The 26,425-nt window shown below is 36.1% G+C and overlaps 1 protein-coding gene and 1 long non-coding RNA gene across 5 annotated transcripts in view; one reads left to right on the top strand and one right to left on the bottom strand.

The window, feature by feature from the left end:
• Nucleotides 1-251: 251 nt before the first annotated feature.
• On the bottom strand, nucleotides 252-2,805 carry LOC128015124 (uncharacterized). 3 transcript variants are annotated; one of them, XR_008183798.1, is made up of 5 exons: nucleotides 2,695-2,805; nucleotides 1,580-1,695; nucleotides 1,377-1,461; nucleotides 745-871; nucleotides 252-624 (listed from the first exon to the last, which is right to left on the bottom strand). It is a non-coding gene; the product is annotated as an uncharacterized LOC128015124 (long non-coding RNA). The 3 variants fall into 3 exon arrangements; XR_008183796.1 differs by having other exon boundaries at nucleotides 1,580-2,529; nucleotides 2,695-2,796; XR_008183797.1 differs by having other exon boundaries at nucleotides 1,580-1,730; nucleotides 2,695-2,796.
• A 13,145-nt stretch (nucleotides 2,806-15,950) lies between these two features.
• Nucleotides 15,951-26,425, top strand: part of LOC128015234 (glutamate decarboxylase 1-like) — a 19,572-nt gene continuing 9,097 nt past the window's right edge. Inside the window, exons 1-6 of one of the 2 annotated variants that reach the window (XM_052598912.1) lie at nucleotides 15,951-16,291; nucleotides 17,183-17,307; nucleotides 18,999-19,061; nucleotides 21,301-21,441; nucleotides 22,609-22,851; nucleotides 23,693-23,783. In XM_052598912.1, coding sequence (XP_052454872.1) covers nucleotides 17,232-17,307; nucleotides 18,999-19,061; nucleotides 21,301-21,441; nucleotides 22,609-22,851; nucleotides 23,693-23,783 — 614 coding nt within the window. In that variant the 5' untranslated portion in view covers nucleotides 15,951-16,291; nucleotides 17,183-17,231. The remainder of the gene's footprint in view (nucleotides 16,292-17,182; nucleotides 17,308-18,998; nucleotides 19,062-21,300; nucleotides 21,442-22,608; nucleotides 22,852-23,692; nucleotides 23,784-26,425) is intronic. The other variant, XM_052598913.1, reaches the window with a different exon arrangement.

The following is a 26,425-nucleotide window of genomic DNA, read 5'->3' as shown; positions in this document are numbered from 1 at the left end:
AGAATAATTAATCTTGTAACTCCCTGTATTTCACAAAAAATGTGCATATTTGTTACTAAAATATAAAAAAATTACTTTCTGGTGTACTGATGTCCCAGATGTTATTAATCCGATCAAAAATGTTTATGTCTTAAATAAAAAATAATCCCAATAATTAATATGTAGTTTTTCCAAGTCTAAAATAAACACATATCAACCTACCTAGTAAAATGATGTATTTACCAAGAATCTTCAGAACACAATATTCATCATTTTCATTTTATTGAAGCATAGACTATAAAGTTGATAAAGTAGCATCAAGACGAATAAGATTCAATGAAAATAATTATCATCAAAAATACATTAACCTCATATATAAATCAGTTCACACAGATGAGTGATGAAATGTCCTTAAAAGTCACACAGTCCCATCCAGTCAACTGTGATACAGATCATGTGATACATATAAGACATGTGATACTGTTTCAGAAAATAATGATTCCCATCATCACATCTAAACTGGTTTCATCTCCCCATCGTGATCTTCTTCTCTCGTGTCTGGAAACAGTTTGTGGTTGATGTCCAGCACTGATGAGGTGTAGCTTGTTCTCAGCCAGATGATCTCTCAGTCCTAAGATCCCAGACCTGGTCAAAGTGAAACAAACAATGCAGAAGAAGTTGTTTAATGGACAGAGAGCGCAGCTTATGTTCTGTGTGGTTTTAGCAGGGTGAGTAACTATGACCCTTGTAGTACTGTACACTTACCATTCTTCAAGCTGTTTTAAGATCTTTTGAGAAGCTTTTCTCTGAAGACAATTTACCACATCCTCTTCTTTCACTCCTTTCAAGAGCATCACTTGGTCAAAACCCCTCATTTGGCTGATGAGATCATCTGTACAAATAAAAATACTGCAATAAATATGTCATTCTGCAAGAATTAAGAAAAAGTTACAGAAGCAAAGGTCTTGCTCATGAGACATTAGCATGTGTAGTTCTCAGAGACTCTAGAATTCATCTGTTGTTGCAGTAAATGTGTTTTTTTCCTCTAGAATCTTTCTCCAAAGTTCCTGACTTCTCTCACAAATGTGTTTTAGTCTGTGCAGTGTAATGCCTGGCTTCAAACCAATCAACTATCAATTCACAATTTATAACATAACATTTACAAAACAATGAAATAATGTCAATTGGTGTTTATATCAACTAAACCAATTTCATGACACTTGTCTGCTAATAAAACAGGTGGTGTGTTTTTAAAAACATAATATTAAAAATGTCCAGTCACACTTTGCTAACATGCTGTAATTGTAATAGTATAAAACGAAATCAAGGCTGACATGACCAGTTCTGTGAGAGATCATCATAAAATGTTGTATAACATTGCTTCAACACACACATACCAGAGGACTTCTGTTTGTTTGAGCTCAAGATGGCCATCTTCATTCCTCATCCTGAGCAAATCATTTCCTTGGTCTTCCTTCTCTTCTGTGAAACAAGATAATCTCTACTTACTCTCTGTGCAATTAATATTGCTCATTAAACATAATTAAGTTAATTTAAAGTAAGATTCAGACCAGAGCATTTTTGGAGTAAACAAATGTACCTGGGAAGAGCTGATCATGGCAAGATTCGCTGAGACTCAGTAATAGCTCTTTTAGGTTTTAGGAAGGTTTGTGAGGGTTGGCTCTTAAAATAGCTGTTGAGCTCGATATTTTAGACCTGAAAAAGAAGAACAGCATTATCTGGAAAAAATCCTGTAAGACAGAAGGAAGGACATATTATTAATTACGTGCAGCTTGTACATTACACCTCTGTAAAGATGCTGTATAATTAAATGTTAAATGAATCCATTATTGAAAGCAAGTAATTAATAACAAGCTATAGTCATATGAATTCTTTGATAGTGTCAGATGAGACAGTCCTGGGGCTTGTACAATATCATACAAGTGTTAAACTGGATTATTAAGACTGTGATGTGTTTAGGGATCATTTTTAAGACTTTGACCCTGTCCAGATACCCACACTTGCAGTCTTGGCCACTTGAGAGTGTGTGTACGTGACAGTGTGTGAACGAGACTGTCCCCGGTCTTAATAATGCCAAAGCACAGCGTCCTTAACACACACTAAACCTCTCCAATACTGCTCTGGAGCGCTATACAAAGCTTAGTGTATCCCATCATGCATCATGTTTTGGAATAAATCGTCAGACTTTTTGCCGAGATCTCACAAGAGGTCATGGAAAGCTGTCCAATGTACAGTATGTGAAATATTGATAATTAGATATTAAAAATCTCTTTAAACACATAAGTGTCCCATAAGGCAGTGGCTCCCAATCCTGGTCCTGGAGAACCCCAACACTGCACATTTGAGATGTCTCCCTGATCAAACACACCTGATTCAACTCATCAGCTCATCAGTGAAGACTCCAAGGCAGATAAGAGAGACACCAAAACCGTGCAGTGCTGGGGTTCTCCAGGATCAGGATTGGGAAACACAGTCATCAGGTCATGAAAAGTTCGACACACACTCGTGGTCATCATGCTCACTCGAACACTAGGCCAAATACAGGAAAGACTTCAAATAAGTAATCAAGTGGTCAAGTGAAAAGATGGCAAGTGTGGGTATTTGGACAGTGCAACAGTTTAAGAAACAACAAATGCTGTACAAATTATAACAGCAGAAATTTTTGATAAAAGAGACAAACTATCACAGACTTACTGCTGCAAATATCTGCCTCCGCAGCTTTCTGTCTTCTCCATTTCTGAAGGAATCCCTCTCCAGAAACACCACTGGGCTGACTGCCTTTACGTCTTTTCAGCTAAAAATATAAATAATAAAAAAGGGGAGAGAAAATAAAATTGAATTATATACAGAATGTTAATAATGATCTGTGAGCAAAATATTTATATATATATATATATATATATATATATATATATATATATAAAAATAAATATATATATATATATATATATATATATATATATATATATATATATATATATAAACTGATATGAATGAACTGCAAGATGGAAAAATACATGTTTTATTATTTATTTTTAATTTGAATTTTTTTTTTTTTTTGGATTCACATTAAAAGGTATTAAAAGCATGGTACAGAACACATGATTACTGTGATATCTGTCATATAAAAGCACATAAAAACACTAACATTACAGTGATACAAACATAGCTGGTTTGGTGATTATTGTATTGTTGTATTGATTATTAATATATCATAGTAAAACTACAGTTACAGTTACTAATGTCCCATTTACTGTGTTTTAACTTCACATTTCATTTATTACTATTGTGTCGTGATTACCATGATTTTACTACAAATACAACTTACATCATTGATCCTGAAATTAATAATAATATAAAACGGATCGAAGGTCTATGGCACGTCACGTGACAGATAGAGTTTAATCACACTAATTAGCAGCTGTGTTCATTTATTTAAACGCAATGAAACTCAAAGACAGCCGCGGATGACCGATATAATACAGCGATTAAACATATGGCACTAATCTGATTAATAAATAAGACAGAATACATTTTATAAAAGGCATTAAAAGAGCGTATATACGACTACTCACCCAAACTGTGGAACTGATAGCAAGTATCGCGCGATGTGTGCTGAATGAGACTTCTTGAACGTGATTTCATAGCGATAAACATCTCATGTCCTCGTGTCGAATTCTGACGCCAAAAGTTTCCCACTGAAAGCAATGAAGGTCGTAGTGCTTCGATAGTCGACGCCGAGAGGCACATTTGGCGTCATAAAAGTGACGCTAGGGGCGCTTGACCATGCTTCGGTTTTTGACGCCTTTGGAGTGAGAATGGGTTGTGGAGAACTCTGTCCGCCATACATCCCAGGTTTCATAATGCACATGGACAACCAGTCAAACTAATAATTGTCTAAGCTGTCACTCCCCTTGCCAGCAGTGTATGAAGAGATAGGGATAGAAATGATGTGTGTGTATGTGTAACCTAACAGGGCCTGACAGTTACTTTACATTTCTCAGCAGTCAGATTCACTCCTTACAGCACTTGCTCATATTCTTCAGACATATGTTTTTTCTTCTTGTCCTCCACAACTTTATGCAATTATTTTGAATTTAACATACAGACTCCATTCCAGCTTGTTTAGTACTGAAAATTAATATTAATATTGAAAGTATAACATTATAACTTTGTAAGAAATGAGAGAGATTGAATGAGATAATCTGTAAAATTATCCAATCTTCCGATCACTAATTATTTCATCCCTAAGGAGTATTTTCTGTTTTTGTGTTATGAAACTTTGTTTTTTAAGAACTTAGAAATTAAATAATTTGACATTTATTTAAAAAAATATATATATATGTTTTTTTTTTTTTTTTTTAATGATTACTAAAATTCTGTATTTACCATTTGACAATACAGAATACTACATGGACTGCTTTACAGTGTTTTATGGTCCTTTTTAGAGCTTATGAGCCCCTTGGTCATATAAAAAGCTACCCAGAGGTTCTCCTATTGGAAGTAAAGTTGTGCTCCTACAAATGTTCCAACCTAATGAGTAAAACACAACACAAAGCATGCAGTAAATCATAAAGACTGGCAGCATGTTGTGATACTGTATGTATAACATTTTGTTTTCTCTCTGTATTACCAGGCTGTGGTTGTTATTGGGATGATAACATACTGAAAGACACAGGGTTGTTATTCCATTATTTATAATGAAAACATCAGCCAGGTGAAGCCCAAGCACACAGCATGTCTCCTGTAATTGACTCATTTATTCACATTTGTCGCTCATTCATCTGTGGCCTGTGATGAATTAAACACCCCGGCTGCCTCCTGTCCATAATCTGTGTGTTATTATCAGTATGCTACACAACTCTCCACAGATGTGTTTCTTTCCAGTAATCATCAGCATCCCCTGATTGCCTAACCCACTGTCCATCACTCACTGTGGTAAATGACATCTCAGGGACATTAAACACGGTAATAAAGTCACTCTGATCAAGATTTAAATCACATAAAACAACCACAGAAAACAAAATCAATGAAAACTTTTTCTTTTTTGGAAATTTGTATCTCAAAAACGTCTCAGATTACGAAGGATGCAGAGGACGCAGTTCGAAGTTCCCTTGAAAGTGAACAACCCTTTATAATTTTGAGATTGATCCTTATACGGATACACTGTAATTGGATTATTTTATCATTTACAGTAGTTTGCAGACTCTTGCACAAACAGATTTTACCAATAGCACTGCTGTTTGGTCAAAGCTAACATGTTCCAGTCTCATATACATGGGATGCACGTCTGAGGTGACAGATTCTAACCCTTTCTCTTTGTTTTTCTTATAAAAGACCATTTCCTTTAAATGAGAAAAATTAAATTCATGCTTTGATTATTCATTTATGATATATAAATTCAAAATGACTAAGTTATGATTATTAGGAAAAAAATTCAAAGTCAAAGTCAATAATGGCATAAACAGTCAAAATCATGAGGTGCTAAGTCATTATGCCTTGTCGAAATTATGTCAGACAATATTTTAGTTATAATTAGAATTTTGTCACAATTTTGACTTTTAATGTAATTTATGACTTAATCTCAGTATACTGAGTTTTATCATAAATAATACTTAATATAGTTTTTATCTCATGATTATGAGTTAGTATCTCATAATTTGTACTTTTTATGTCTTAATTATGAGTTACTAAAGCATGTTTTTATGATGTCTTTAAATTTTAGACCCCAGTGTACATTATGCACACAATATACATAAAATAATTCAAGGGAAAGGAGTCAGAGTTAATTGAATATACTTGTGTTTCACCAGCATCTCTCTGCAGTAAATCATAAAGCGTTTTTATATCTCTTTGATATTTAATTTAGTTACATTTTGTTCATTGTCAAACAAAGGCTAAATGTGTTTATGACTGATTGTGCTGGTATTCAGTGTCAGTTTGTTTCTGCTGTTCCCGGAGGCAAACATGAAGTTACCTTGTGTTTTTTCTTCTCTTTTCAACAGTGAAAAAAATATTCAAAGTCCCTGAAGATAATGTTTAGTGACATTTCTCCATTACAGAAGTTAATGAACCGTAGAGAACAAGATAAAAATGTGGATTAGGAAAGGAATTATTGATCCAATTGCTTCTTCATTAACACTAGATGTTCAGACTTTTTTTTTTAAGATAAAAAAACCTAAAATAGACAATAAATTGGCTGCCAATTCATTGGCTGGAGGGCAGAAAACGAGCATCTCTCTCGAGGGACGGGAGATGAAAAAATCTGATTCCCCAAGAGCCAGCTGCTCCAAGAGACCCTCGGGAACCTTCACCTCTCAGTCGGGACAGTCAGGGTTAATAGATGATGAAGGGTAATCTCATGCTGAATTAGAGAGAGAGTGTGTGCACGTGAGAAAGAGAGAATAATTGAGCTCCTGTATATTGTTTCAGACTTAATTTGGCAGTGTCATATATACTATAAGAATGGAAATGAAAAATATTTTCTGAGAATGCATCGGTTTTGAGAATGCAGCGGATGTAGAGGATTATAATGTAACAGGAGCTCATTCAAATACTGGGGTGCTAAACCATTCAGGGCTTTATAAGTAATAAGCAATATTTTAAAATCTATACGATGTTTGATAGGGAGCCAGTGCAGTGTTGACAGGACTGGGCTAATATGGTCATACTTCCTGGTTCTAGAAAAAACTCTTGCTGCTGCATTAGTTGTAGCTGTAGTTTGTTTACTAAGCGTGCAGAACAACCACCCAATAAAGCATTATAATAATCCAACCTTGAGGTCATAAATGCATGGATTAACATTTCTGCATTTGACATTGAGATAATAGGCCGTAACTTAGATATATTTTTGAGATGGAAAAATGCAGTTTTACAAATGCTAGAAACGTGGCTTTCTAAGGACAGATTGCTATCAAATAACACACTTAGGGTCCTAACTGATGACGAAGAATTGACAGAGCAGATATCAAGTCTTAGACAGTGTTCTAGGTTATTACATGTTATCACAGTTTTTAGGTTTTTAGTTTTTAGTTTTTAATTAACACCTTTAGAATTTAGCAGTAAGAAATTACTCATCATCCAGTTTTTTATATCGACTATGTATTCCATTAGTTTTTCAAATTGGTGTGTTTCACAGGGGTGCGAAGAAATATAGAGCTGAGTATCATCAGCATAAAAGTGAAAGCTAACACCATGTTTCATAATGATATCTTCCAAGAGTAACATGTAAAGAATGAAGAGTAGCAGCCCTAGTACTGAGCCTTGAGGTACTCCATACTGCACTTGTGATCGATATGATACCTCTTCATTCACTGCTACAAATTGATGGCGGTCATATAAGTACAATTTAAACCATGCTAATGCACTTCCATTAATGCCAACAAAGTGTTCAAGTCTATGCAAAAAATGTTGTGGTCAATAGTGTCAAATGCTACACTAAGATCCAACAGCACTAATAGAGAGATACAATCACGATCAGATGATAAGAGCAGGTCATTTTTAACTTTAAGGAGAGCAGTCTCAGTACTGTGATATGGTCTAAATCCTGACTGGAAATCTTCACAGATACCATTTTTCTCTAAGAAGGAATATAATTGTGAGGATACTACCTTTTCTAGTATCTTGGACAGAAAAGGGTTTTTTGATGAGAGACTTAATAACAGCCAGTTTGAAGGTTTTGGGGACATATCCTAATGACAATGAGGAATTAATAATAGTCAGAAGAGGATCTATGACTTCTGGAAGCACCTCTTTTAGGAGCTTAGATGGAACAGGGTCTAGCATACATGGTACATGTTATTGGTTTAGATGATTTAACAAGTTTAAACAATTCTTCCTCTCCTGTAGTAGAGAATGAGTGGAACTGTTCCTGATGGGGGTCTATAGTGCACTGTCTGATGCGATACTGTAGCTGACTTTGAATGGTTACAATTTTTCTCTAATAGTATCAATTTTAGAAGTAAAGTAAAGTCATTCCTGCTGTGATATTGGGAAATGTCAACACTTGTTGAGGCTTTATTTTTTGTTAATTTAGCCACTGTATTTAATAAATACCTGGGGTTATGTTTGTTTTCTTCTAAAACAGTAGAAAAGTAATTGCATCTAGCAGTTTTTAATGCTTTTCTGTAGGATAGGTTACTTTCCCGCCAAGTAATACAAAATACCTCTAGTTTGGTTTTCCCCCAGCTGCACTCCATTTTTTGGGCTGCTCTCTTTAAGATGCGAGTATACTCATTATACCATGGTGTCAGGCTGTTTTCCTTAACCTTCCTTAAGCGTAAAGTAGCAACTGTATTTAAAATGCTAGAAAAGAGAGAGTCCATAGTTTTTGTTACATCATCAAGTTGTTCTGAGGTTTTGGATATGCTTAGGAATTTGGATACATCAGGAAGATAACTTATAAAGCAGTCTTTTGTGGTAGAAGTGATGGTTAAAATTTAAAATTTTGGCTATATGAAGTTTTTACACAAAACTAAATAATGATCTGAGATATCATCACTTGGCTGCATAATTTCAACACCATCAACATCAATTCCATGTGACAGTATTAAATCTAGAGTATGATTTAGACAATGAATAGGTCCTGAAACATATTGTCTAAATTTGCCAAGATGTCAGGTGCTCTGGCTCCCGGTAAACATTCACTTTCCGTAAAATAGAATCGCCAATAACTAGAGCACTTTCATCAGGTTTCTCAGTGGGTGCATCACTGAGTGGAGAGAACCTGTTTAATGTTTTGATCGTAACAGAAGAGCGGTGCTTTGACCCACGACTATGCTGCTTCACTGTCACCCAGTTGCCCTGCTGCAGGGGCTCTGTTGCCAGAACAGAACATTGTATGGGAATCCCGTAGCTCGACGTGTGTCTCTAATTCTGAAATCTTCTCTGTCAGCCTAACTATTTCCCTGCAATTATCACATGTGAATCCCTCATCAGCGACAGAGATAGATAAACTGTACATGTGGCAAGAGGTGCAAATAACAATAGCAGGAGAAGCCATTACTCACCGTGCTTGATGAAATATTCTTACCACAGTTGTGATAAGAAAAGATAACACTATCCCATCTCTGACAGTTTTACTTTCGAGTTTTCACCGCTTACGCTTAGTCATTGCATGTGTAAGTTTTACAATGCTCTGTGGAATTAAAAATGCATTACAGTTTGTATCGATTGCTAACACACAATTCTAAGTAAAGTGAAGTGACATACAGCCAAGTATGGTAACCAATTCTCAGTACTCATTCTCTGCATTTAATCCGTCCAAAGTGCACACACGGACCAGTGGGCATCATTTATGCACAGCACCTAGGGAGAAGTTGGGGGTTTGGTGCCTTGCTCAAGGGCACCTAAGCCTGAGACTCAAGCCCACAACCTTAGGGTTAGGAGTCAAACTCTCTAACCACTAGGCCACAACTTCCCCAATGCATGAAGCAATTCACCATTTTCTCACAACTATAAACACAATCTCAAACCTATACACCAGCTTGTGCAAACTTCAAACTTCCAGGTCAAAATCAAACAGTTTAGTCAGACTCAAACTTTGGCCACAGATGAAACACAAACCTGTCAAATACACAAACTAATTCACTGCCTAGAGAACACTAGTACGATCAATTCAAAACACTGTTACTAAAACCTCTTTTTGGGAAATAGGAATCCTTTTGCTAGTCAATGACACTTACAGTATACAACATAAATAAAAGGATAGCGATACAGTAAAATACAGCATTAAACTTTAAGAAAAGTTTACTTTCATTACACTAGTGTAAAGCAATCTTACAGTAATTGAACAGCACTATGTAAAAAGCACTAGAATAGAAAAGTCCAAAGACCAAACAACTGAATATTCATAAACACACTTTGTGATATACTGTCAGTTAAATATATTGTTTTAAATAAAGAATATAATATGTTTTTTTTTAAATATTTAAATGATAGATGATATGGATAGTAAAGATACTTACAGCCATTGGTATAGGTGGTCATTTTAAACTTTTTTGCTTTTAAATAGAGGTATTTTGGAACAGCTAAACAGAGGCCCTGCAAAATGTCATTTCTGCTCTGTGTCTGAAAATAGTAGATGGGTGTAAGGTTTATGACCATAGCAAAAGTAAAATAATTACTATTTCATGGCTAAATTTGCTTCATATGTGAAAACACCATTTGTGTTTACACACACCTTTTAAATGATGAATAGCATAGCTTAATGGCAGTGAAGGGCACAGTTCTCGAATTACATCTCCGCTTAGCCATCTGCCAGAAACATCTTTAATGAATGAATACAATCAAGGGTCTTTCTCTGAAAATATTTTTTTCCTTTATATCCGTTTGAAGAAAAATTACTTTGTTTGTTTGTTACTATGATGTGTTTTATAAGTTCATTAAACTTAAATGATGAATACTTTGTTTGAAATTAATGTTTTTCTTGATAGTAACATACTGTCATATATAATTATATATTTTATTTATTTTCATATTCTTTAAAATAGAGTGACGTGACGTTTAAGGAGCTGAAAATAGACGGCGCCATAGACCAACTCAAACCTGGTCTAAAGTCTAAAAGTCAATGGCGCAATATTAAAAAAAAAAAATAATTGACGTGACATTCAGCCAAGTATGGTGACCCATACTCCGAATTCATGCTCTGCTTTAACCCATCCAGTTAAAGTGCACACACACACACACTGTGAACAAGAGCACATGTGCACCCTTCAGTCTGATTTAAACAGATGTCGCATCTCATTCCGGAGGTCCATGGTCTGTATTACAAACAGGTGATCATAACAAACAGACCACATACCCATTAGCTTATATCATGATATATAGAAAGGATGTCATAACACATCCGCAGTACAACAGCTAAGCATGATATATTATAAAGAAGCTGTTGCGTACTGGAGGTCCGGTGTCTATATTACAAACAGTTGTTATAACAGTTGTCATAAGATTTATCCCTAATGACATAGTTCAAAACAGATGTCATATCACATTTCGTAACAACATCTGCATCCGTTAAAAAGTCAAAAGGTCAAAGCCGCATGGTTTGGGGAGGGGTAAAGGTAAAAAGGTCAAAGCCACGTGGGTGGTCGGGGTGGGGGAGGGGCGGAGTAAAAAAGGTCAAAGTCATCCATCAAAAATTTGGATGTTTGGTGCAGTAAGTCTATGCCTATGTATTTTTCACAGCTCTTTTTCTGATTTCCTCAGAAATTGGTTCGCTTTGTCCGCTGTAATTGTTGCAATGAAATGTGACTCTGATTTTGATCAAGGCTTAAAATATTCATCAGACTTTTGAAATATAGGCAATTCTGCACATTAAGACTGATTTAGCTTTCCTCAAGTGAACTGTTAGCTATACTGTATGTTTAAATAATATCATCATAATATTACCTGTTTAAAGCTGGTCCAGGATATATTTTAACATTAACTCAACATGAACATAACTGTGTTTCAAACAGTTTTTATAAGAAGGAATAGACTACTGTTTATTGGACTTTATATAATGGCTTTACCATGTCTGGATAAATAAATAAATATATATATATATATATATATATATATATATATATATATATATATATATATATATATATATATATATATATATATATATATATATATATAATACACTTTTTTATATAATTTATTGTAAGTTTACAGTGTGTTGGAAGGCCATCAGAGGTTGCACCCAAAGTCAGTGAAAAGGTCAGTGGCAGGACAATCTACATATGTTTTTATGTTCCATTTAGATATTGATATTGTGTTTTTTTTCATATCATCAGACCAAATTCTATCTGAATTGATCATTGTGTCTTAAGTCTTGTTCACATTTAGTCTTTTTTTTCTGTTTCTGCCGAAGGAAGTTGCACCCTTAAAACCAGTGATTGGCAATTCAGCAGATAAAACAATCTAGGTGTTAGTCTGATTTAATATCCATCTAAACATATACACACATTTAATTATAGAACGTTTTGTAACATTTAGCAGTTGCATGTACATGACGATGTCTGTCTTGGTTTCCTTAAGGCTTATTTTTCTTCTGAAAGGGTGAATGACTTTACCTGCTTTGTTTTTGTTCTGTAGATCCAGTGGCAAAAGAATCAGCTGAATGGAAACCAAACTAGGTTTTAAAAAATCCAGACCTCTAAAGTGAACAATGAAGGCTGGATTTTCAGATCAATTAGAGGTGTTTTAGAGACAATATGCTTATACAGTACATATACAATATGTCACTGTCAAATGTATTAGGTGCTTTGTTTAATTTTGTCAAATCCCAGTGGAAAGACAGAAGGACAGGGACTGTCTATAAACTCTGAGACAACAAATATGACACTCAAAACTCCAAGATTCATGAGGTAAAATCAGTAGAGACATTTTATATCAGTGATTAACAAACATACATTTTCCATGCAGCTCTCAGTCAACAGGTAATTTAAAGGAATAGTTCTCTGAAAACTTAAAAACATCTCAATAATCCACATGTAATCAGGTAATCTAGTGATGTAAAAAGCTGTAGTAAGTAGCAAATCCATCTTTAAGATGTTTTTAATGTCAAACTGTTGCTTCCAGCTGAAATACATGTCCATAATTTCCAGTGAAAGTAGTTTTGTCTGAATCAGGGAAATATGCAGAGATCAAGCATCGTTTAAAAACAAACCATTCTAAGCAAATATGTCTGTGGATTCTGATGGACAACCAGCAATGGGCATTTTCACTAGAGAAATCATTATTATAAATTATGGAATCATGATTTGGCTAGAAGTTATTATATAAAATCATCTTAATGATTAGTTTGTTTCTTACAAACATGCATATTTTCACAATTGATGGTCGGGAGTGGTGTGGATTACTTGTGGATTATTGTGATGTTTTTATCAGATGTTTGAACTTTCATTCTGACGGCACCCATTCACTGCTGTGGATCCATTGGTGAGCAAGTGATGGAATGATCATTTCTCAAAATCTGGATGGGCTGAGGGTAAGGAAATTTTCAGCAAATTATTTTTTTTTGGGGGGGGGGGGGTGAACTATTCCTTTAAACTTATTAACTTAAAGAATATTTTTTATGATAATGTTTTTTATTGTACTGGTCCACTTTAACCATCTAGATGCTTTAGTTTTGTATAGGCAACAGAAAGCAAAACCTGGTGAAAAGATGGAGGAGAATCCTTCCCATAACCATAAAACATCCACACTCAAAGACGTTAATAGTTCCAAGAGGTAAAAACTAAAGTATGTATAGTATTTAGTATCAGAAAATAATAACTAAAAGCAATAAGTTTTCTATACTAGAGAAAGGGGATAGATGACCAATACTAGAAGGAATAAAGAAACAAGCTTATTTTTAATTTGAGTGCATCAGTTGCTTTTTTTATTCTGGTCAGCATGCTCTGATGTGATGGATGTGGTTTATGGGCCGTGTTTGCATAAAGCAGGGAAGCTGATGGCATTCATGTGCTCCAGTGATCTCTAATAGTTTACCTTTTATCCCCCATGTTTTTCAGCACCAGAGGGTATAATGCCTCTAAAGCGCCGTCCTTCAGAAATGTAACCACACATAGACATAATCTACCTAAACAGGTCCCTCCTGTCATGACAGGTGCCGAATCTGTTTTTTCCTTTAGTCATTTTAACACATTTATTGTTCAATCTCACAGTTCCAGAAACCTTTTTTGAAACCCAAGTTTCAAAATAATTTTTAATTTAAGCATTACAGAAACAAGGAGAATGTAATGTGCGCATGAACTACATATCCAGGCCCCTCAAGTAGTGCTGTCTGCAAATGACCAGGATCCTCTTGAGGTGCAGAGTGAAGAGGATGGAAATGAGAGCGTTGAAGGACACGGGCCACTATAATTGTTTGCAGAGGTAAGGCATTTATAGGGCACTTCATGTATCTGGTATGTTTAAAAAAGGATTACTGACTAAACAAACATTCTGTCTATCTATCTATCTATCTATCTATCTATCTATCTATCTATCTATCTATCTATCTATCTATCGTTTTTTTTTTACTATGCTTTAACCCTTCTTTTTTATGACAAAAACATAAGCTTTACTACGTTTTTCCTCTTTAGTATTTAAATTAACATGAACTTGTAAATTGCTTTAACCAAAACTGTTTTCATAAGCACTGCATAGAATGAAATGAATCAATGTTTGATCAAATAATTGAAAATAAAGTGTGTTGAATTCACCTTCTTTATCTGGACATGATTATAAATTCTAGAAGTGGATGATGAATCAGATGCAGATGATGATGATGAATATGATGAACATGACACCTGATGATGATGATGATGTTAAAGATGACGATGAGTCCTCAGATGATGAATCCTCTGACACAGATGAAGAGTCCACTGACAGCACAGATGATACATTATCATCTTCATCATAAATAATCAACAAAAAAACAAAGAATCTACTAAATCTAGTGGTCCTAATCACATACAGTATTGTTTTAGTATTAATATATCTAATGCTCATAAACAATGTGTGTCATTTATGTCCAGTTATGTGTAGTACTGACTGGACTTTAAATCATATTCTGCATGAATTGTAATCTATATACAGCATGTCCTAAGACAATAAAGTAGCTATTTCTTCACTTTTTCGGTCTAGTTGTTCAGAAAGGTGCAGGCCATCATTGCGCCATCTAACGGAGGAAAACAACAATATTGTTTCACAGTTTGAACCTGGGTTAGTTGTCACACTTCAAATAGTATGTCAACATCTCCATTTAACAAGAAACGTTCTTTGTTGGCTAACGTTCTGAAAAGGTTATCTTAACATTGTGAACAAACGTTCTTCCAAATGACATTAATAGAATGTTCGTTCAAAGTCATCTGGTCTTTAATATTATTCTCAAAATGTTAGGATGAATACATTTATACATTCATAGAACGGTTTTATTATTATTATTATTATTATTATTATTATTATTATTATTATTATTATTATTATTATTATTATTATTATTTCTGAAGCATTTTAGTTGGCCGTCAATCAAAAGTTACAACTTGTTTTAGAATTTTCAGAAATCATTCAAAACGTTTCCAAGATTCCCTTAACGTTCAAATAAAAAATAAAAAAATCTGAAATAACATTTTCTTTGCTCACTTGGTACATAGAACATAGGAACCTTGTATATTAAGTCTCTATATACTATAATATTTTGAGTATAAATGCTTTTTTTTCTATAGCAGTGGTTGTGTGCTGAATCCAAACGTCTTCAAATGTATTTTAAACTATATTTTTTGCTGATTTTGTTCCCAAAAGTAAGATTCATACTATTATTGTTGTACAGGTGAACACAATAAAATCACAATGCGTGATGTGTGCGTTCAGATACGTTTTGTTGTCAAAACTTGCGCCTACAGAATTTGAACATAGAAAACCCACCCTGCGAGATACTGAATGACTGCAAAAAAAAAAAAAAAAAAAAAAAAAAAAAAACAATCGTGACAATTAGCCCCGGTCTCTTCTGTATTGACCGAGTGGAGCTGTCCAGGTGCTAAAAAGGCGGTAATTGTTTAATTAACAACATCCAAAAAAAAAAAAAAGAAAGATGTCATCAGTCCTGACAAGCGTAATCAGCAGAGGTTCTGGAATAAACGATTTTACAGGCATAAATAGAGAATATACCAGGGCGCTGCCCAAAAATCATTAATTCAAATTCAAGTTGTTCTGTTCTCTGTTGCCACCTCGCGGATGTCGGTGTCGTCTAGTTTCAGACGTCTCGTCTCATCTAGGTTATAGGCTACCTGGGTCTAATCCACAAGTCATGCAATAAATGAAAAAGCTAATCTTAAAATCTTGTTACATTACAATAGACTATAAATGTTTATTGTTTCAAAACAACAACAACAAGAAAACCCTGAGCTCGTCCTCATGATGTCTCTCTGACTCTCTCCTCCCTCCTTCTCTCTCGTTCTCTCACTCACCGGTGTCTCACTCTCACGGTATTTTGACGTGTTCATATTTATATATATATATATGTATAGCCTATATATTACTCAGAGAATTAAACTTCATGTGTCTGATGGCTCGAGCCTCGAGTCCATATATTAATCTCATAGGCTATATCTCGGTGGAAAAATACAGTGAATTAAGGAGATTCTCCTGTCGCCTTTTGAAGGATAAACACTGAATCAAGATTTGGTGCTGGTGGATTTTTAATTTCTTCTTTACTCTTGTGGTCTTCTGATGTCGAGTGCCTCGTCACGCGGTGTGGAACATCCTCCGTGTGCCTCCGTTCTTCTGGATTTTATTGTGACACCTGTGACTTCGTAAGGTAAGCGCTCACCTTCTGCGTTTTGGTCCAAATGTTTTCTCTTCTCGGGTGTTAGGAGGATAAGAATGCTTGAAAGAGGAGCAGAAACTAAACTGTGCTTTTTATATTCGATCATAAGAAATCCATGTGCAGATATAAACCTGCAGTTTATGCCAATATTGTGATCTTACGGGCACAGGTCTAAAAACATGGTGCAATTTAACACATGAGCAGCGCAATGATTTTTTGCCCATATTTCAAACCCCGACAGTGATTGAGGCGAGTTATTTGAAGATATTTAAAGATCTTAATTGGGAAATCAATAAGTCACTCTTTTTCTGTTCATTTGCTCTGCTGTTTTGGGCGCATCGGTTAAACACAAAGAAACAGAATTTATCATCGTCATTATCATAACACTAATAATGTCTTCACAAAGATTATTTCTGCCCCGACTTCGTTGCCTTAGTTATGCTGTGGTTGAAGTGAGCAGATTCCCCGTTTCTGCGTTTTAAATGATTCGATTTAAAAACCTTGTTACAAAGCCAATTAAGTCAGACTTCACGGTCTGCCGCGCGCTGGAGCTGGAGGTGTCCGGTTATTTTCGGAACTTACCTACCATTCTTTTTGTTATTTCTTAAGTTTGTCGCTAATTTCTCGCGTTTTGGTGTGATGTGTGCTGTGCATTTCTGAACGTGACAGACCCTGAGCGCGCGCGGCGCAAGACAAATTATCCTTTTGACAGGGAGTGAATTGCTGCCAGATGCGTGAAATTATGCTAGAGATTCCTTGAAAACAAAAACGCTTAATATTAATTTTGTAAGCAGTATATGAGATATAGCTAGCCTAGGGCAATATTATTCAGCATTATTTGTGCCATCACTTTATCATAACTCTCCATATTTACCAGTGCAGTTCTTCTTTTTTTCCAGTCTGGAAGCTGTACGGTGTTTCTCCTGGACTGATGGCGTCTTCTGCACCTTCTTCCTCGGCTCCTGATGTGGACCCAAACACGGCTAATTTACGACAACCTGCCACAAGTAGGTCTCTCTGGATAACGCGTTTTTCACTTGGCTTGTTTACTCCGTGGGGTGGCGATGTTCATCACTGCCCTGAAAACACACATCACCGTGTGAAATGTCTATTAGCTGACAGAGACAGCTAGAAAGACAAATGATGAATTATCTGATAGATAGATAGATAGATAGATAGATAGATAGATAGATAGATAGATAGATAGATAGATAGATAGATAGATAGATAGATAGATAGATAGATAGATAGATTAGATTTTTTGATTAAAATGTAAATTCTTCAATTTCAGGATCAAAGTGAGGAATAGAGAGAGAGACGGATTGTGTGTACAGATGTATGTAACACTACTAAATAATAATCTTATGTACGATTATTTTATCTCCTCTCTTTTTTCTGGGTAATTTTAGTCTGAATTAATATCTGGAGATTACAAATACAATTACATTCTTAATTTTACTCTCAAATAAGAGCATCCCACTTATGCCTAAATTACGTGTTGCAGTTAATTATGGTCCCGATCTTATAACAATAGTCCTGCATTTTGCCACGTTTTTATGGCAGCTTAAATGGCAGCAATCAGCCATCATCTGCTCTCAACAGTCCCACTTTAATAGCGTAATTACAAAAATGACCCGCCATCACGGTCCAATTCACAGTATTTTATAAATCTACTTAAAATGCCCGAGTCAGAATTTTATTTAAATGAATGCATAAAAGAAATGGATTTGATAAGCCTTTGTGTAGATATGTAAAAAATAATAATAATGATTGGTTAAAATAATTTAAATAAAAAAAGTAATGCACAAAAATAAATAATGCAATAAAATAACTACTTAGTATACATGTTATATATGTTTCATGTTATATCCATTTTGTTATAAATCTATGTTGTCAAACGAATTGTATGTTGTGTATTTTTATTGTGTGTGTGTGTGTGTGCGTGCGTGTTCTGCGTGTTTTGCCATTATCTCCCTGCCAAGCTCTATCTCACGCTCACTGACCCGAGGGGCGCGCGCTGTCTCTGCCTCGTGACAGCGCGCGCCCGGGGCAGACAGAGCTAGATCGGCCTCCAGACACAACCCACCCCGGAGGATGAGATCAATTCATTTCAAACTATTGACAATAATAATAAATCTGCTTCGTTTCCAAACACATACTTGTACTATATTATTTATAAAAAATGCACACTCAAAACGTTATGAATATTTATGTTCATGCATTATATTAATAATAATAATAATTCAGTATATACCAATGCTTGATGTTGTGTGTGTTCGTTTCATTGGCGTCTGTCTGGTCACTAATGCTGGAGGTCATTCCTGTGTTTTTGTATGCTACATTTTCTCTAGTCTCACTGAATGGAGGCTGGCAAGTCAAACACAAGCGTTACACTCAATTAATTCCGAGACCTCATTTCATGCCTGCTTATTTAAACCGCCTCTTTGCCGGATGTGTGCCACCATCTATTAGCTGTCTGCCTCTCTAAAAGCCTCTACTGATTCCTTTTAAAAACCTGGAATAGACTCATAGAAGAAGAAGAAAAATACAGCCGGCAAAGACCCAAATCTGCACATTCATTGCCTTATGCGTCAAAGCATGATGACCCTGCTTTATAAGACGCACACATCCTTACCCATAGCATAAAAATCAAATAAAATATGGATTGTTGAACAGCTTTCCAAACGTCTCGTTTTAGCCGGCGACGCGTGGTACGGGGTTGCACACGGATGCACGAGGAAACTGGGCATGAAGATCTGTGGTAAGTTACAGTCAACATCATTTCAGTCAGTGGGGTCACTAAAAGTGCCAAAACCAAGGGCACATTTATCCGTCCTGTTGTTGCTCTGCTGACCCAGGTGTGAATTCATATGTGCCCTAGATAGGGAGCGAGTAACTGTCATTGCGTGTTGCCAGCACACTAAAGGTCAGCGAGCTGTTATTTACCCTGCAGGCTATGTGCGAACAGGGTCTTAGTCTTTTGTTCCCCCATATCACCCCTTGTTCACTCGTGACTCGCATTATTATTTTCTGGACAAAGGAATATAAATTGGCCCGAAAGTAGAGGCTTACACCAGCAAGAGCAAATAAAAATTGCATGTAGAGAGTGCTGTGAAACGTCAGGGACTGGATGGAAACATTCTCTCGCGGTCAGATAGACAAAACTGGATTTGTTCTACAGTGAAACTCTATCAGGAGAAAAAGGACTGCCGGTGTTGCTCTCTATTAGTCCTAGTGGGTGGTTCTCTCTCTCTCTCTCTCTCTCTCTCTCCACCTGCCACACTGCTTTTTATAGACTGCTAAAAGATGTGAAGAGGATTGGGTGTTTTTAAGATGATGACGTCTGGGATGTGGCCATCGCTCCCGGTGAACTTTAAATCGTCTCATTCTCGTATCTCGTATGTATTCTCTAATATATTTTTTTTTAATGAACATGTAATGATAATTACATGCAAAAGCAACACGAAGCTTGTTGAAATAAAATGTATATGCTGCAACCTATAAGAAAACACGCATAAAACGGAAACTTGAATAATAATTTAAATGTTCAAGATCTTTAAAAGTGTTAAAATTATTTTGTGCCGCAGGGATAAATGGAACCTACGGGAATGCATAAAGAGAAAAAAACTAAACTACAAATAAACAAAATATAGAAATAAATTATGTATAGGTCTTTTCTTTATGCATTTATGTATTCCTTTATGTCTTTATTTTTGTTTATTTCTTTGAAGAGAGCTCATGCACAATTTGATTTCGGTTTGAATTAAAAAAAAACGGAAAGGAACTCAATTAATGTCTAATCCAGGGTGTAAACCATCTTTTATAATATTTAGCAAATCCTATATATCAAGCTTATAATAAATACAGCTATTAAATAATACAGCTATTTAGGAGACCAAAAAGCCTTTGGTTTTAAGCGTGAGAGAAAACAGAAAAATCTATTTTGATAGCCACAATAAAATCGTGTAGCCTATTGATGTTAATGCGCATCACCAAATATCCACGACGTCGAATATTCATTATTAGCTCTTATCAGAACCGAACCTGAATGATAGAGATGGGATGCATGGTGGACAGGGGAGTGAACGGGGATCTGTTTTCTCTGATAATATTGTGTGAAAGTCCTGCTCAAAATGAGAGAGATAACCGGCACTCAAAGACAACCGGGCCCCTGTGACCGAAAGACGGATGCTCTAAGGATATATGCTGTTAAATATTGAGAAATATACTGTATAATCTTCTCCCAAATATACTGTATAAACCAACCATCTCTAACTCATGTTTGACAGTATTTAGTAACTCTAAACAGTTCTCCGTATGAAACCAGTCAAAACAAAAAGTATGAATTATGAAAACTCTAGCCGATGGTATACACTCTTAAAAATAAAGGAACCATTGATTAATAATTTTGAGTTCTCCAGAGAACCTTTCAATGATCAGTTCTTAAAAGATAAATTTTTAATGCATTTTACAAATCTTTAGAACCTTGACTTTTAGAAGTTTTTTAATGGAACCATCGATGCCTAAAAGAACCGTTATATTTAATAATGTAAATGGTTCTTTCTGCTTGTCCTATTTGTCCATGATCATGTAAGATGCTCTAATAAAACATTCTCGATGGATTGGAGCTTCAGTCTATTGAATGTGCCTGTCGGCATTTAATGGATCATCTAGTCAGTCAAGCGGAATCTCTGAAGGATGACAGATCCAAACTCATCCGTGTTTCAACAGTGTTTCGTGATCCAAAAAACACACACCCTACATCCTCTGATGTCATGGATACAGTAACACCTCTGAACCTCCATTAATCAATAAATAGCACTGTCCTACTAAAACTCCAACAGCTGGAATCACCCTTTGCTATAAATATCAGAGAGCAAGCCTGCTGTTAGTTGCTTTTGTTAAGCAACTTGTTAGAGATAAAACCTTTTTCCCTTTTGCATCCAGAATCAAGGCTGAAGAAATGTTTTGCAATTCTTCCCCGTGTTGTAATGATGCAGGATTCCTGCAAAAGAACAATAGTCTAGATGAGAAGAGTCGGATGGTGGGCGCCTTCAAGGAGAGCGCGAAGAACCCGATGTATGACAACAGCGAGCGCTTCACGCGCGCAGAGACAGACTTCTCCAACCTGTTCGCTCGAGGTAACCACAAACTTCATTCTTAATGCTGTTTTCATACGCTGCTGCATATATGAGCAAATTATGTATGCCAAAAAGAGTTAAACTTCTGAATCTAACGCTTTCGTGCTTCATATAAATCAAACAGAAAATAGATTGATGATATTTTCACAAGTTGTCGCAGATGGACCAATGAACAAGTGAAGATATAAGGAAAATATCTGAATTTAAATATAACTATTTAAAGGGATAGTTCACCCAAAAATTAAAATCTAATGTTTATCTGCTTATCCCCAGGGCATCCAAGGTGTAGTGTTTCTTCAGCAGAACACAAACCAAGATTTTCAGCTCAAACCGTTGCAGTCTGTCAGTCTTATAATGGATGTGGACGAGAATCATGCCTTAAACATACAATAAAACTATAAATAAAAAAACACACAAACAAAACCAAATTAAACCCTGCGGTTCGCAACGATACATTTATGTGTAAAGGCACAAAATGATCGATCTGTGCAAGAAACTGAACAGTTTTTATATTGTTATTTACTGTACTGACTACAGAACTGTACTGAGCAAGCTCGACACAGTCTGCACACAGCCTGGATATGAAGGGAGACTGCTCAAACCAACACTAACAATTACATTTTATTTTGTGTATTGTGTTTCATTTATGTCAATACACCATCCATAAACATGCCCCTTACGATAATGAAAAATAGTAATTATTGTTGTACAGTGTGACCAAAATTATGCTTCTAGCCTTAACCCCTGCAGGTGAGGCGTCTTCTTCTTCTTGCTTGCTTTTTTTAACTTAGCCGTGATTCCCATCCACATCCATTATAAGACTAACAGACTGCAGTGGTTTGTGTTAAAAAATCTCAGTTTGTGTTCTACTGAAGAAACAAAGTCACTTACATCTTGGATGCCCTGGTGGTAAGCAGATGAACATCAAATATTATTTTGGGGGTGAACTATCCATTTAAATTGTTATTATTATTATTATTACTACCAATAAAGGCATGATCTTTAAAAAATCTCTTTATTTTTTAATTATTTTGAAATCAGAACCAGGTATTTTTAAGTATTAGATAAAAACAAATCCTTAATTTTCAGTGTGGATTTTAGAATTTTCACCTCCGCTAACCCACTTTTGACCCCCATATGCTGACAAACTGACTCCTTAAATTCCAGATCTGCTGCCTGCTAAAAATGGTGAGGAACCCACAATTCAGTTTCTTCTTGAGGTGGTGGAGATCCTCTCCAATTATGTGCGCAAGACCTTTGACAGATCCACCAAAGTGTTGGACTTTCATCACCCTCACCAGCTCCTAGAGGGGATGGAGGGCTTCAACCTGGAGCTGTCTGACCAACCAGAGTCGCTGGAGCAGATCCTGGTGGACTGCAGAGACACGCTCAAGTATGGAGTCAGAACAGGTACAACCCCTTGAACAATTTATCACACCGTCCAATCATCACAATCATTACAAGCATGAGTTAATGTTACACCAACATAAATCAATCTTAAACTTTAATTAATATAATTTATAGCTTACAACAGAGATTTGAACTGATGATGATTTTAAATGATGATTAATTTATGAAAGGTTCTCCCTATTTATTCACGTCTTGATCATTTGAAATGAGCAGTTTTAGGTATTGTCTTTTCTGCAGTTCTGTTATGTTGACCATTGAGCAATTGAAATTGGATGTGTCTTCAGATGAGTTTGACTTATAATTTATAAGAAATATAAGAACGGGAAATAAATTATGCAATTACCAAAGAACCAAAGAAATGTCAAATATTGTGGTGTGAGTTTTTAAGAGTTTTAATAGTTTTCAAGAAATTAATACTGGATGCATTAAATTGATCAAAAGAGACTGTAGAGATATGTATTACAAGATATTTGTATTTGAAATAATTGCTGTTCTTTTGAACTTACTACAAGAAAGGCAAGAAAGAATCCTGGGAGTGAATATGGTGTCCACAAAATATTAATCAGAACAATTGTTTACAACATTGATAATAATCAGAAATGTTTCTTTAGCAGCAAACCAGCATATTACAATCATTTCTGAAGGATCATGTGACACTGAAGGTTGGAGTAATGATTCTGAAAATATAGATTTTGTCACAGGAATAAATTAAATTTTTAATCTATTTAAATAAAAACAGATAAACAACAGTTAAAAGTATTTTGTTCTGGTTGATTAATTTTATGATGAAAAGTATGTATTTGCAATTTGTACTTACAGTTTCTGTAAAATCTTTTCTCAGGTCATCCTAGATTCTTCAATCAGCTTTCATCTGGTCTGGATATCATTGGTCTGGCTGGAGAATGGCTTACCTCTACTGCCAACACTAACATGTGAGTTACTCAAACCCACCGATCTCCTCTCCTCTCATCTCCTTTTCTCTCCTCTCCTCTCATCTCCTTTTCTCTCCTCTCCTCTCATCTCCTTTTCTCTCCTCTCCTCTCCTCTCCTCTCCTCTCCTGTCCTCTCCTCTCCTCTTCCTCTTCTTCTCATATCCTCTCCTCTCCTGTACTCCTCTTCCTCTTCCCCTTCTCCTCTCATCTCCTCTCCTCTCCACACATCTTCTCTCATCTCATCTCATCTCATCTCATCTCATCTCATCTCATCTAATCTCCTCTCCTCTCCTCTCCTCTCCCCTCCCCTCCTCTTCCTCTTCCTCTTCCTCTTCCTCTCCTCTCCTCTCCTCTCCTCTCCTCTGCTCTTCCTCTTCCTCTTCCTCTTCCTCTTTCTCTCCTCTCCTCTCCTCTCCTCTCCTCTCCTCTCCTCTCCTCTCCTCTCCTCTCCTCTCCTCTCCTGTCCTGTCCTGTCCTGTCCTGTCCTGTCCTGTCCTGTCCTGTCCTGTCCTCTCCTCTCCTCTCCTCTCCTCTCCTCTCCTCTGCTCTTCCTCTTTCTCTTTCTCTTTCTCTTTCTCTTTCTCTTTCTCTTTCTCTTTCTCTTTCTCTTTCTCTCCTCTCCTCTCCTCTCCTCTCCTCTCCTCTCCTCTCCTCTCCTCTCCTGTCCTGTCCTCTCCTCTCCTCTCCTCTTCTTCTTCCTCTTCCTCTTCCTCTTCCTCTTCCTCTTCCTCTCCTCTCCTCTCCTCTCCTCTCCTCTCCTCTCCCCTCCCCTCCCCTCCTCTCCTCTCCTCTCCTCTCCTCTCCTCTCCTCTCCTCTCCTCTTCCTCCTATTCCTCTCCCCTCCTCTCCTCTCCTCTCCTCTCCTCTCCTCTCGCTGGGGTCATTTGGCAATAACAACATGTTGTCTGTGTTACATATATAAGTATTTCCATTGCTCTGAGGTTATGGAAAGGCTATGTTTGAATGCTATGGCTGGAGGTGCTGTCTTTGGCAAGGCTGTATCGAGTGATGTGTCTGAATGCTGTAACCACCCCACTGCCCTCCAGGCCTGTGAGATTGCATATTGATCAGCCCAGAGAGTTACACATTTTACTGTTGTTATAAAGAGTAAATTGAACGGAGCTTTTCTATTGGACATTTCTGTCTGATTAGTTGCTCATGCGGTTTGCAAAGAAACAATAGTAGGCCTATAGATTGCAAAGACACATTGAATATTTTTGTTTCCTACACTGGGCCGTTAGGACCCACAGAGACAACAGGGTGAGCACCCCCTCCTGGCCTCACTAACACCTTTTCCAAAGGCAACCTAGTTTTCTCAGAAGGTCTCCCATCCAGGTACTGACCAGGCTCAACCCTACTTAGCTTCAGTGGCCCACCAGTCTTGGGCTGCAGGGTGACATTTTTTACAAAGCATTGTTGTTGTTGTTTTACTGTGTTCCTTTAAAATTCACCCAAATTATTACCAGAAAGAACAAGCATTTGTGCAACTGAATGTTTGTCTCAATTTTTTTTACTAGTTATAACTTCCCCTCGTGAAAACTGGCCTTTTTAGTACATCACTAAAGCACAGAATGGACTTGTTCCAAATCTATTTAACAGCCCATTGATTGCATGTGACTGTGGGTGTGCCAGCTGGGACCAGCCAGTCCTACCAAGCAGTCTGGCCATCGCATTTTACTCCCGCAGGCCATTTTGATCTCAGAGGACTAAGCAATTAATTGAGGTTGTCTTTCCTAATATAAATAGAGAGCTTCCTATAGTATAAGTCAGTTAGGATGAAAGCCTTCTTTAATAGCCATAACTATGAACAGTGGGTTTTGAAAATAGGAAATTTCTTTGATTAATATCCTCTCAATCTAACTCATATCATCAAATGAAGAGAAAAAGTTTCTTTTCTTTATTAAAGTCCTTAAAATCAGAGTTTTACATGAAATAATCATAGGGTCACTTCCACAATGAACTATTAACATATGGCGTATTTTAAGGTGTGCATTCTCGACATAAAATCTATTCCAACAGATGAGTTGTTTCTCTAGGTCTAGGATATCCCAGTTTTGGACAAAATCTAAAGCAGTGTCAAATGTGATGCTGCCTTCAAGGACATGTAGGAATCTTATACCGAGTCAGGTGCATTCATGGCGCAGCATGAAATTATAAACAAAAGACCCCAATAACAACATCTGAATTGAAAATGATATAAAAATGTATATATTTATTTTCTACACTGAACAAAAAAATCTGCTTTCGACCAATTCTAAGTTGTTACAACCAAATTTCTCCGTTTTTTCTCAAATGATGTATATGGTTTGGTTAACATTTTTAATTTGTTCAAAATAAAATATTTGTTATTAAAAAATTAGTGAAATGTTACTTGTCAAGCAGAAATACTATTTATATAAATTGTCTCTTTTTTTTCTATGGGGAGTGCTATTTACTTTTAGCCAAACTGAACAAAACGGGTTTAACCATGATTTTGCTAATAGACTAAGATAACTTTTCACTTTTTTCAATTAATCACTTACTCATACATGTTAGCACAACTAAATGTTTTTCATTTCAAAGTAAATCATGAAAACTGAGTGATTAACTTTACACCATATGCTTTCTGCTCACTGACCTCTCTATATAGATTATAGATGTAT

Source organism: Carassius gibelio, chromosome A6 (assembly GCF_023724105.1).
Source record: "Carassius gibelio isolate Cgi1373 ecotype wild population from Czech Republic chromosome A6, carGib1.2-hapl.c, whole genome shotgun sequence".
Taxonomy (NCBI): domain Eukaryota; kingdom Metazoa; phylum Chordata; class Actinopteri; order Cypriniformes; family Cyprinidae; genus Carassius; species Carassius gibelio.
Note: the sequence above shows the minus strand (reverse complement) of the source record. Positions and strands in the feature narration are given on the sequence as shown.